General features: G+C 39.4%; 1 protein-coding gene across 1 annotated transcript in view; it reads left to right on the top strand.

Moving 5' to 3' along the window:
* The window catches only part of RTF2 (replication termination factor 2), a 52,626-nt gene that overhangs the window by 30,907 nt on the left and 8,803 nt on the right, over positions 1 to 12,916 (top strand). The window contains exon 6 of the mRNA XM_030533712.1: positions 9,800 to 9,913. Coding sequence (XP_030389572.1) covers positions 9,800 to 9,913 — 114 coding nt within the window. The remainder of the gene's footprint in view (positions 1 to 9,799; positions 9,914 to 12,916) is intronic.

The raw sequence follows: 12,916 nt of genomic DNA, 5'->3' as shown, positions 1-12,916 counted from the left end.
TAAGTAAAGACAATCACTCCAAAGACAATGCTTCTCCCTAGAAGTTTTTTCAGCAGAAAGAAGTTAAACTTATCCAAATATATTTTCAGATTTCAGCAAAAGAGTTGTACTCAGAATTAATTTGAAGGCCACTTCAGCCATCTGAGGGCCTGTATGGAAAAGGGAGTATCTACTCCTGCATGACTTAAGGTTACTGCAGAACCTGAAACATTCATCAGGCACTTATCAGCTAGCAGCCTACTAGCCAAAGGGGCCAATCAAAAATGTGAGGAAATGGGGACCCACCAGGCAGATCCAAGAGCAATATCCTAGTGAGAAACACAGCCTACTTCTTCCCAGCTGCCATGAAGAGGAAAATGCTGAGATTCTTACAGTGGGGTTGTCCGCAGACTATTCTTGAGGATCTCTTTTGCATCAGCCTCTGGATGACAAGTTTGAAGCCTTTGCTGTTTTGTTGCTCCTCTCCCTCACCCCCCCCTCCCCAGAATACATCATAAGGGGTTCTGTGGGCAAGGATTGACTACTCTGCCACTCCTCCTGACTCCTGCAAAAGTTAGGGGAAGGAATTAAGTGTATCATCTGCTCCTCCTCAGCTTTTTTTTTTTCCTCCCCTGTGTATCTCCACTACTTGCCTGTATTATAGAGCTTACTTTTAACAAGCCTATTTGAGTATGTCTAAATAGCACTTTGGAGCAAATCAGGAGTGAGCCTCCTAGGCCAGGTGGATATACTGGAGTTCATGCTACAGCTTTAAAAATAGCTGTGTAGACAGTGCTTTGAAGTTGCAGCTCAGGCTGGAGTTCAGACCCGGAAACCCACCCACTTCATTAGGCTTCAGACTTGAGCCTAAGCTGCAGCACCAGCCACAACTTCAAAGTGCTGTGTATAAACTGTTTTTAGAGCACTAGCAAGAGCCTCGCTAGGCCAAGTTTGTCAACCCAGGCTGGGAGGCTTGGGCCAAAAGACTGTGTAGACAAACCCTTTAGGATTATGAAGAGTAACTGTGAAACTGACGAGAGTCTTGTTGATTTCACTTTGTGGATGTTTAGGAAAACTGAACAGAAACAAGGGACCAAAGCTGCCCTCTGCAGACAGCAGTGTATTAGTTCACAGTTGGAGGGTTGTTTGCAACTTTTGAGAACTAGAAACTCTGGAGGAAGGTTTAAATTCTACAAATTAATAGCTTAAAGTGTCTTTTCTCCTCTTCCCTCCTTATCCTTTTTCTTTCACCTCCATCCTGCCTCTGCTTCCCCACGCACCGAGGAAAATGAATTTTTCAATACTTGAATTACTGTTCTAATGAATAGTCTTTTGAAGTGGCATCTTTACATACTGGCCTCCAAAAAGTATTTTTAGCTAGTAGTCATTTATCTTCTGAAGCACCATATTAATGCATAAGCTTGTGATTGGCTGGCACATGAACGATGGTTTAGCCTCAGGTCTAATAAAACACTAGTCAATCCTTCCTTCTAAATTCTTGCTCTGTTTAGAGCAGGGGTGGGCAAACTACAGGCCACAGGTCGCATCCGGCCTGTCAGACCTTTTAATCCAGCCCTTGAGCTCCTGCTGGGGAACAGGGTCAGGGGCTTGCCCCGCTCCGCACATGCCGTGGTTCCATGCAGCTCCCGAAGCAGCAGCATGTCCCTCCTCCAGCTCCTATGCATATGGGCAGCCAGGGGGCTATGCGGGGAGTTGCGGGGGCGGCGCCTGTGGACGGGGCAATGCGCAGAGCCATCTGGCCATGCCTCCGCATAGGATCCTGAGGGAGAACATGCCACTTCTCGCATCCCAACCCATTACCCCAGCCTGGAGCCCACTCCCACATCCTGAACTCATTTCTGGCCCCAGCCCAGAGCCCGCAACCCCAGCTGGAGCCTATCTGCACCCCTGCACCCCAACCCCCAATTGCGTAAGCATTCATGGCCTGCCACACAATTTCCATACTGAGATGTGGCCCTCAGGTCAAAAAGTTTGCCCAGCCCTGGTTTAGACGGTGGCTGGTGTGTGTGTGTGTGGGTGGGTGGGAACAGGGGACAGTAGGAGTAGGAAGATATGTAGATTCCTTGGAAGATAATTCCAGCCCTTTTTATATGTTTTCAACAATCAAATGTACATAAATTTAGGGGGGAAAAAAACCCCTAATCTGGCTTTTATGTCTTTAGGCTTAGAGTTCCACATTTGTTTTAAAAGACACTGAATAAACAATAACACAGAGATGCCAAGCTTTAAATGCATAAAGCTAAATTTGTTAATAGGTATAAAAGGTACATTTGTATCTGTTATTATTACCATAGTTCCTAGGAGCCCCAGTCTTAGACCCGGACCCCACTGTGCTAGCCACTGTACAAACACAACAAGAAGATGATTCTTACCTCAAATATCTTGTAGTCTAAGTAGTTGAGGTACAAACCCTGATTTTGTTATGTGGCAGAAAGAGAAGATTTTAGTATCATGAAAACTTTAAAAAAAAATTGGTATTAAAAGGCTGTATTTTTCTTACGTAAATTTTTTCATATCAATGCAATCAGCTTAATTGTAATTTAAAAAGATTTTCATTTATTATAAAAGCTATTCTTTTTATATTTTTAAGTTCTGGCTACCTTGTGAAATCAGAGTTTGTGGGTAGCTAGTTGTATCTTCTATACCTATTAAACAATTATTTGAATTGTATAGGTATTTGACCTTCAGAATCCAAAATTACCTTTTTGGTAGTAAAGTGTGTGTGTGTGTCTACGTATCTGTAAAGTCAGATTCTGAAGGCTTTTGGATGCCTATTGCTCCCACAGTTCAAATAATTGTTTAAATGTAACCATCTTAGATCAGGTAACTTCACAAATATATAATTTGACTAAAACAATGTAGACACTTTTTATAATTAGAGCACTTACACAAACGGAACTAGAACTTGCTCATTTGCATGCATATTTTCTGCTTGTATTCAGTGTCCTACCTTTCAGCAGTTACAGCTTGAATCACATAAACAGAATTGACTGGCTGCTTTGTTATCCATGGGAATTTCCTTCAGTTTTTCTCTGATTTGTGAGTGTCTTCTCTGCAAGGTGTTTTAACAGGAAAAGAGAGGCAAAAGCAGCAGTTAACCCTGTTCAGTGGCTGTGTAAACAGTTTCAGTTTCGTCGTATAGATAGATTGCATGAAGGCATTACTGTTCTGAGTCAATGCCTTTAACAGGAAATCTAATAGTTCACCTTTCAGTGTGATCTGTTATAATCTCCCCTTCAACCCCTTCCTTATCCACCTTTCAAAATTCTCAGATTAATCCCCATCTTCTCCAATGTAACTGATAATTTCCCACGTGGAACTGTATCAGATGCCTTAGTGAATTCCAGGTAGATTAGATCTACTGCATTTCTCTTGGTCTAAAAAATCAGTTATCTTTTCAAAGAGGGCGATCAGATTGGCCTGGCATGATCTATCTTTTGTAAAACTACCGTATATACTTGTTCATAAGCTGAATTTTTTTAATAAAAAGGGAAGCACCAGAGAAGGGGGTCGGCTTATGAACGGGTATAGAAAGGCAGACGTGGGACACAGCCCTTCCCTCCAACAGAGGGAGCAAGGAGAGGCAGCAGAGCCAGAAGGGAAGAGGCGGGGCCAGAGTCTCTCCACTTCTGGCCACGCTGCTCTCCCTCCAGCCTCTGAAACAGCTGCATCCTCGGGGCTGGTAGGCTGCAGCCCTGCCACCTGGCCCCACCCCCCCAGAGCAGGCTGTGGCCAGCTGCCTGGGCCACCGGAGCACACTGTGGCTGTGCCGCACGGCTCAGCCCACTGGAACATGTTGTGGCTGTGCCACATGGTCTGGGCTGCCGGAGCATGCTGCCCAGCCTGCCGGAGCAGCTCCAGCCAGGCCAGAGACATCCTCCCCTGGCCCTCCCCAGATAAGATGGGATGGGGAGAGTTTGGGGGTCCTGGGATAGGGGTGGGGTCATGTGGGGGGTGGTCAGGGGTTAGTCCCTGACTCCCAGCTTCTCCTCCTCCCCCCCAAAAAACATTTCCCCACCAGTTCCTGTCCCAGCCAGTCAGAGTAAGCAGCTGGCGTGCCAGGACACTTGGTTTACTTAGGTTTAGGTAAACAAACCATCTCGGTCTGCCAGCGGCTTATAGTGATGACCTGGGAGCCAAAGTTTGCTGATCCTGAATTATAGGGTCGGCTTATGAAGGGGTTATAACATTTTTCCATTTTACTTATTCATCTCGGCTTATAAACGAACTGGTGTACGATCGAGTATATACAGTATGTTGTATTTTATCCCAATTACTGTGTACCTCTGTGTTGCTAACTACTTTCTCTTTCAAAATTTGTTAGCCCTTGCACACAATTGAGGTCAAACTAATAGCTCACTTTTTTTTCTTTCTTAAAAATAGGAACTATATTAACAATTCTCCAGTCATAGGGTACAACCTCCAAGTTTACAGATTCATTAAAAATCCTTGCTATTGGGCTTGCAATTTCATGTGCCAGTTCCTTTAATATTATTGGATGGACATTATGTGGGTCCCTAGTTTAGTCCCATTGAACTGTTTGAATTTGACTTCTATCTTGGATGTGGTAATTTCTACCTCTATATCCTTGTTCCCATTAGTCACCATATCACTCCCTCCAAGCTCTTCATTTAGCCTTATTAAAAACTGAGGCAAAGTATTTGTTTAGGTGTTGAGCCATGCCTAGATTATCTTTAATCTGCACCCCATCCTCAGTGTTTAGCAGTCCCACTTCTTCTTTCTTTGTTTTCTTTTTATTTATATGGCTATAGAACCTTTTGCTATTGGTTTTAATTCCATTTGCAATGTCCAGCTCTGCTTGTCTTTTGGCAGTTCTTACTTTATTCCTACACTTTCTGACCTCCAAGAGGTAGTTTTCCTTGCTGATCCATTCCATCTTTTAATTCCTTGTAGGCTTTCTGCTTTCCCTCACTCACGTGTTTGGGATGTTTGCTCGTCCAGGTTGGTCTGCAACCCTTCCTATGAATTGTTTCCCCTTGCTTGGGATGCAGGCTTTAGATAGTTTCTGCAATTTTGATTTAAAGTAATTCCAAGCCTTCTCCACATTCAGATCCTTGAGTTCTTCAGTCCAGTCCATTTCTCTAACTCATTCCCTTAATTTTTTAAAGGTAGCCCTTTTGAAATCAAGGACCCTAGTTGCAGATCTATTTTTGTTTATCCTTCCATGTAGTTTAAACTGAATTAGCTCAAGATCACTCAAACCAAGGTTGTCCCCTATAACCAGTTCTTCTGTGAGCTCCTCTCTACTCACCAATATCAAATCTAAAGTGGCATCACCTCCTGTTGATTCAGTGACTATTTGGTGAAGAAATCTGTCGTCTATCACATCCAGGAAAATCTGGGCTCTCCTATTATTAGTAGCACTTGTCCACCAATCTGTATCTGGGAAGTTAAAGGCTCTTAAAATCATGCAATTCTCAGTAATATTTATTTAATTAAATACATTAAAGAGGTCTCTATCCATATCCAAATTAGATCCTGGGGGGTCTGTAGCATACTTCAAGCACTAGCCCAAGGGAACCTCTAGTTGCTTTCTTCCCTAAAGTGATTTTGGCTCAGACTCTGTCTTATCCATTCCATCACTTCTAATTTCTTTACAATCTACCTCATCATTAATATACAGTGCTACTCCATCACCTTTGCTTTTATTTCTGTCTTTCCTGAACAGCACATACCCTTCAATACCTGTACTGCAGTCATGAGTACTATTCCATCGTGTTTCTGTTATCCCTATATCTGGTTTCACTTCCTGTACCAGTAGTTCTAGTTCCTCCATTTTGTTACCCAGGCTCCTTGCATTTGTGTGCAAACATTTTAATTGTTGATGCTTGGCTTTGCCCATTTTCGTCACCCAATTGGGTGTAGTCCTTCTACTGCCAGTATCGTCTACCTAACTGTTAGCTTCATTGGTATGGGCACTATCCTTCCTCTTAATGTCCATTTTCCTACTCACTGTTCTTCTGTTCTCCATTGTGGTATCTTTTCTTACTTGATTTTCCTCCCTTTCAATGTTAAAATCTAATGTGGAGATTACATGAGCATCTCCCAATCATTTCCCCCCAAGTTTCTAGTTTAAAGCTCTTTTAATTAGTTGTGCCATCCCATGAGAACTGTCCCCTGTCCATGAATGCCTCCCAGTAATCAAACATCCCAAAGTCCCCCTTATAGCACCACTACCTGAGCCATTTGTTGATCATCATAATCTTGTCTCACCTTCATTTTCCTCCTCTGAGGACAGATGGAATCCCACGTCCTTATTTTTTTTAATTCCAAACTTTAACATTTTAGCCAATCTGATTCCAAACTTGTGCAAGGCTACTTCAACATTTCAAAGATCCACTGTTATTGTAGGGTAAGTAACTGTTCTTTCTGTGAATTAAGTTGAAAAATGCATGGAAAAAAACTTTGTACCTCCTAGAGATTAATTAGTAAATGTACATACAGGGCATTTGGGTTGTAAAGCAATGTAGAAGTGCTTAGTATTACATGTATTGGATAGAGTAGATCAGGAGTGCCATAGCTGAGAGGCAAGAGGAGGAAAATTTAGAAATTATATCAACTCTAATGTCTTGTGCAAGTCCCACTGAGTGTTACTACCTTCATTATCCTCTTTTATCCACACCACAGCCTTTCAGAAAATTGCGGTTTGATAGCTGTGCCATGTGGAAAGCAAATTGCCCATCAGATGGTACTGTCTCTCTGAAATAAACCCCTGAAGGGTGACATCTTTATACTTCTTTCTTATCAATAAACAGAAGTTTTGCTTTCAAGTACAGTTCCACTTTAAAATATTACCCCGTTGAGAGAGACAAATTTCAGTGCAAAATTGGCATAGTTTGAAATATTAGTTAAAAACATTCGCAGGCAACAAGTCAGCAGAAGAATGCCTGTGTGCTTTTGTTTTTTATGCTAGTTGAATTTGTAGGAAAAAAAGAGTTTGGTTTCCTCTTTAATAGATTATGCAAGAAAATTAGAATCTGGACCTGTTAGAAAAAGTCTACAACTGGGACAGAAAATGTACAATGGTACCTCTGTTAAAATAAAATAAAGTAAAATAAAATAAAAAGTTCAGGTAAGATTACTACTGGGAAGAGAGAAATAGTAGTGTAATTATGCAATTTCTGTACCTTTTTGCATGGAATAGGGTTTTGTACAAATTCAGAATGTTCTAGTACAATTGGAATAGTTTTAAAATTTGCTATGCAGATTGATACAAATACATTCATTTCTTGTAAATGTAGTTATCTTAAGTGCATGGTTCACCATTAAGATCAATATTTATTATCCCTTTTAAGGGTTGTACTACAACAGACCGAAATACTGAAATTTTTCCTTCAACTGACTATTAATATAAATAGTTTTAAGTAGGTAGCTAAATAGATGTATTAGAACAAAAGTTTCAACAAAAGAATATTGTTTAAACCTGTCCTAAAAACCATGGTGGCTATAGTTTAATAGCTATGTTTTATGGTTTCTTGTATTTAGAAAATACTTCCGATCATCTACTTCGAAAGAGATTTTCTCCTTTGATTTAGCAGTTGAAAAAAGAGGGGAAAAGTAAGATAAGAATTACCCATATTGTTGTAATGGAACAAAGGAATATTGCCAACTTTGTTTTCTATTCTAGTTTCTATTATGGGAAAAGCAATTTATTGTGATTATGGTAAATGATGGAAATTTAGAGGTGATAAAACATTCATTAAAATAATATCATTGTCCTATTAAGATAAGTTACTACTTAGTACTATAGCATCACATTCCTTCCACTATTGCTCTCTTGCTGTTGTTTTTTCCATTGGTATCCTTTGTTTTGAAGACTTTATTAATCCAGATTAAGAACTGATTTCTGTGTAAATTGCATTTACACACCGAGTGATGAAAAAACTCTTTGGACAGCAAGGTCAGAATCCAGAGGCAAATGACTTTTTGGAGGAAGCTGTGAGAGGGAGCCCCAACCTTTCATGGTGGTTACTGTGACACCAGTGCTAACTGTGTCACAGTAAGGCGATATGAATCAACCCCAATAGTGCTTACCGCTGGTTTGGGTCTACTTCGTGTATATTATCTGCACACATGCAGTCGCCAGTTCTGCTGCTTCCAATTTCTTGCCCCTTCATTTTAGGTTTGCTGGAGGGGCAAGAAAATTAACCCCTGTTGTAGTAGATGATTAGTTCAATCTATGTATCAGGCACCTTAAAAAAGAAAATTTAATTTCCTTGACTTTCCAAAGTATATTAATGCTGATGATAAAAAATGAAAAGAATTTTTGGTAATTACATGTAATCCTAGACACTTCCTTAACTGTACTTGAAAATAAGAGAGTCTGTCTAATCAATTAATCATTTACATTTCTTGGAAATTGGAGAATGGACTCCTACCACAACTCTTTGTCATTAGAGCACTGCCTTTTAACTTGGGAAATGTCTGGTTTCCCTTCTTGTGCCAAAAGCTAACTGAGTAATCTGTTTATGCTACAGCATAGTTTTTAACCTATCAAAACACTGAAACAAAATTCACTTCAAGATGTGTGTGTGGAGGGTGTCTTAATTTGATACAATAATGAGCTGCCCTCCAAGTGATCTGTATAATGTCAGCCAGTTGCATAGTATTGGCTTGGTTCTGATCGGAGATAGGTTTACAGGTTTAAATTAAGCTAAAGCAATACATGGCACTCTTAAGCCAATTTAAGTGTGCCCAGACAAGGGGGCTGCACTGATTTAAACTAACTTTCTGAACTGATTTGACACAAAATGCTCACTTTTATTTTTAGTTTTCTCTCTCACAAAGTGATTACTTACAAGAAGGACTCAAGGACTTTTTGTGTGGTAAAAACCCTAAAACCCATGTTCACTCTTTTTAAAGGTCTGTTAAAGGTGACCTGTAAAGTGCTTTAAAAACAAAAAAAAGTTTAAGCTCTGTTTTCTTCTTTGAGGTATGAAGGGGGCTTGACATTTTGGTTTCTCTCTGGCCCATTAGAAATTCAGTTATTGTCTAGTTGTTGTTAGTTTTTGTGGAAAACATTACGAATCTCTGTAGACTAGTAGGATTCTGACACAGGTACCTAGAGAATTTTGGAGCAATTGACAGAAGAGGGATTTTTGGTTGCACTGTTGAAAACTATTCTTGTTTAACGCAAACACCTGACAAATGGAGGGTGTCTGAAAAATTCACCATTGCTTAACGGGAAAACATTATTAAAAAAATCTTTTCAGTCCTCATTTGTACCTCAGAAAAAAGCAAAATTAGTGCACAACCCTTTGCATGTCACCTTGATATGCATACATACTACTGGTCTAGATTAAGTTGGGTTTATATATGTGCAAATGTTTAACTTTCAATATTGAACAAATATCAAGCATGAGGCCTAATGGACATGCCTCCATTTTCCTAGTTGACAAGTATGAGGCAACCTGCACAGTTAGCTGCCGCAAAAATGGAATCACACTGGGCTCCCATGCAGATACTTTACCTGAGGTGCTAACTGTAGTTTCATTTGTTAGTTACCCTCATGAGTTGAAGCACTTTTGTGCAAGACCATAGTATAATTCCATTTCTGCTGCAGCTTCTGATCAGTGTCTAAAAGTAGAGAAATATACACAGAGAAAAATGGGGAGAGAAAATGAAAATGGAAAAGGCAGAAGGAAGGTAGGAAAAGGATGTGGCAGTTCTTTGAGGAGTGCTTAAAAAAACTGCTGGATGGATCTTTGTTTAAAAAGTACATAAACGTCTGTTTCAGATTTTGAAAAGTTATGTTTTGCTTCCTTTTTCTCTTTTAAAGTGTGGTGTTCCCTTTCAAGACGACGACGTGATTATACTTAATGGTAGTAAAGATGATGTGGAAGTGCTGAAGAAAAGAATGGAGGAGAGAAGACTTAAGAGTAAAGGGGGAAAGGTAATAGTTTTACGGAGACTTAAACATGCTAGGAAGTTGTGTGTGTGTAATGAGATTTTTTCTGAATAGATCTCATAGGTGAAAGTTCAACTTGTACAAACAGAGATTCTTCATTGGGCCTCAGAATGAACCACATTCATTCTAAGCTATCCAGAATTTATTTCTTGCTGGTAAGTCTCTATATTTCCTGTTGGACCCACTGACCTGAATGCTTCAGTTTTATCCAGAACATTTTTTTAAAAAGTATTAGTTGTTTCTCTACAGCATTCTCCTGCAGCAATACAATGCATTTTAGGTGAAAAATGTTTTCATAGAATATCAGGGATGGAAGGGACCTCAGGAAGTCATCTAGTCCAACCCCCTGCCCAAAACAGGACCAATCCCTAGACAGATTTTTACCCCAGTTCACTAAATGGCCCCCTCAGGGTTTGAAGTCACAACCCTGGGCATAGCAGGCCAATGCTCAAACCATTGATCGATCCCATTTTGATTTTCTGCATACTCTTCTGAAGTGTAGGGAATTTATTCAGTAATCCCCACTGTCTATTCCAGACCAAGTCCCAGAAAGATGATATGCTTATAAGACCAACCAACATTAATTCAAGTGTATGGCTGCCACAATGTAAATGTCAATACAAATAATAATAAAGACAATTGGAAAATAATGCAATAGAAATAAATATATTGAAACATGCTTTGCAGCTATTCAACATAAAGATTACTCCTAACTGATAGTCATTGTGCATAAAAAAGTATGTCTCCCTCATTGGACACTGCAACTGGAAGAAAAATATTTCTCCTAGTCATCTGTATACATGGATAGTGTGTGCACCACTTTATAGTTCATTATTCTAGTCTGTTTTAAAAAGGATATCTAACATTGTTCAGGGTGGTGAGCCTCTAATAGACATTTATAGCCATGCCCATCTCAAGCTCTGGTATCATCAGATCTCACCAGCTAAGTACTATCAGTCTTGACCAATATGTGGACCTAGTATTCTGGCAATTGGAGGTGAAGTTGGTGGCACTGTTTTTCTAAATTGGTACGGAACCAATCCATTTTCATAGTGCCTAGGAGCGCCATGCTGATGAAGATGCTGTCCTTTGGATTAGATATAAAACCAAGGTCCTAATCTCTTGTCATTGGACTTTGTGGCACTTTTCACAAGCATTGAGTTGTTACCTATGTCTGCTGACCAAAATACAGTTTTGGTAATTCTGCCCACTAAATGTTCCCCTACAGTTTCCATTGAATATTGTGGTGGTCACTTCGTGCAGTAAATTGTGTAATGTTACTGCTTATGAATTTGAAAAGCTAGCCAATAAATGTCCAGAATGCTTTGGAAGTCCTTCAGGATTATGAAAGGAACAGTGTTGGGAATGAATAGATATTCACATGTGGTTAAGGATCTAAAGTCAGCAGGACTTAGTTTAGGGTGCTTTGCTTCCTTCCAAATATCCCTGTTTATTGTGGGTGGTTTTTTTCAACCATGGTTATAGTTTAAACTCCTGTATTATTCATAATAGCTCCACCTTTTCTCTCTGCTCACTTTAGTAATTTATAATTAGCAAATTAATCTGAGAGAAATTAACAAACCCATTGGTTTTCATATCAGATTAGCTACTACTTGAGCACTTCTGTGAAGCAAAGAAGTGACTAAATTTTGATTCAATATGTACACAAATTCAGGATTTTTCAGGAGAGTCATGTGTGCGTCAGTAGAGTCCAAGAATGAATCCAAATAAAAAGGTCCCGTCAAAAGTCAAAATCCTTCTATAACCTTAACTACAGAACTGGTAGGATCCTCAATAATATGAACTGCTTTATGCTTGCTCCTCCTTGCACCTGTACCTCCTCCTACCCTCAGTCCTAAACACTATCTCACCAACCTGCATATGTGCGAAGAACACCACCCAGCTTCCAGCTGACTCCTCCTCACCGTGTTTCATGAAATAGTCAAGAATCATAGTTGGCCTAATGAGTCTAAATTGCTGCAGCTACTTACTTTGAAATAGTCCCAGGGTATTTTTGCTTTTTCCAGCTGTTTCTGTTTTGAGTCTTCTTTCCTGTTCAAAAAGCTAACTAAAATATGTCAGAATTAATTCTCCAACCAGGGTAATAGGATTGCTTCTTCAATGGTGTTGTGCAGGAGGCCAGACGTGTTATTTGGAAGGTGTTAATCAGTTATTCTGTGTGTCACTTATTCTCAGTTGGATTTGTTTTTATATTATGGTGAAGCCTATTTTAAGTGACCTTTTAGAGATGGTTTTCTAATAACACAGGAACAGAATTGTACTTGATACACATGAGAATCCTTTAGAACAGTTGTTTAAAACAGGTGGTTGCCTATAAGATCTATACAAGTTTCATTCTACAATATGTTTTATATTAATTTCTTAAACTCATGGTAGTCTCTTTATAAATAGTTTATTATTTCTTATTAAAACCTATTACCATTGTAGTAACCCATATTTTATTAATTTGTAGTTGTTGCTACCTGCTCAAGCCATACGAAAGAAGAACACTTAATTTACTGGCACTAGTTTTTACATTTAATTTATTCTCACTCAGTCTGAGTAATAACTTCTGTTACAATCTAATTTTGGTCTTTTGTTGCTGTTCCTTTCTCCTGTGGGTAGAGTGCATCTTGGTCTTATCCTTGTCAAACTGAATTAAAGTAGCATTTTATACAAGAAGTATTTAATATAAATAATGTGTGCTGTATTGCAGCTTCTCCTTGGTTCAAAGAGGAGCCTTCTTGGTTTTTGGAATTGTTGGGTAGCAACCATCAGAATATGGAAATTTGAATGAACAAAACTCTTATTTAGGTCTACATTTCAAGAACAGGGCTTCCTCATCTAACAGGAAACTTCTCATTTCGGAAGCTAATTTGAGTTCTTGAAATGGAGATGTGAAAGGGAGAAGCCTGTTTTATGCCAAGTTTTTTGTAGATATTCTGCATTGTTCAAGCCAAAAAACCCAACAAAACCACAAATCCATGT

This window comes from Gopherus evgoodei, chromosome 14, assembly GCF_007399415.2.
Source record: "Gopherus evgoodei ecotype Sinaloan lineage chromosome 14, rGopEvg1_v1.p, whole genome shotgun sequence".
Taxonomy (NCBI): Eukaryota; Metazoa; Chordata; order Testudines; family Testudinidae; genus Gopherus; species Gopherus evgoodei.
This window is presented reverse-complemented; position numbering and strand designations above follow the sequence as displayed.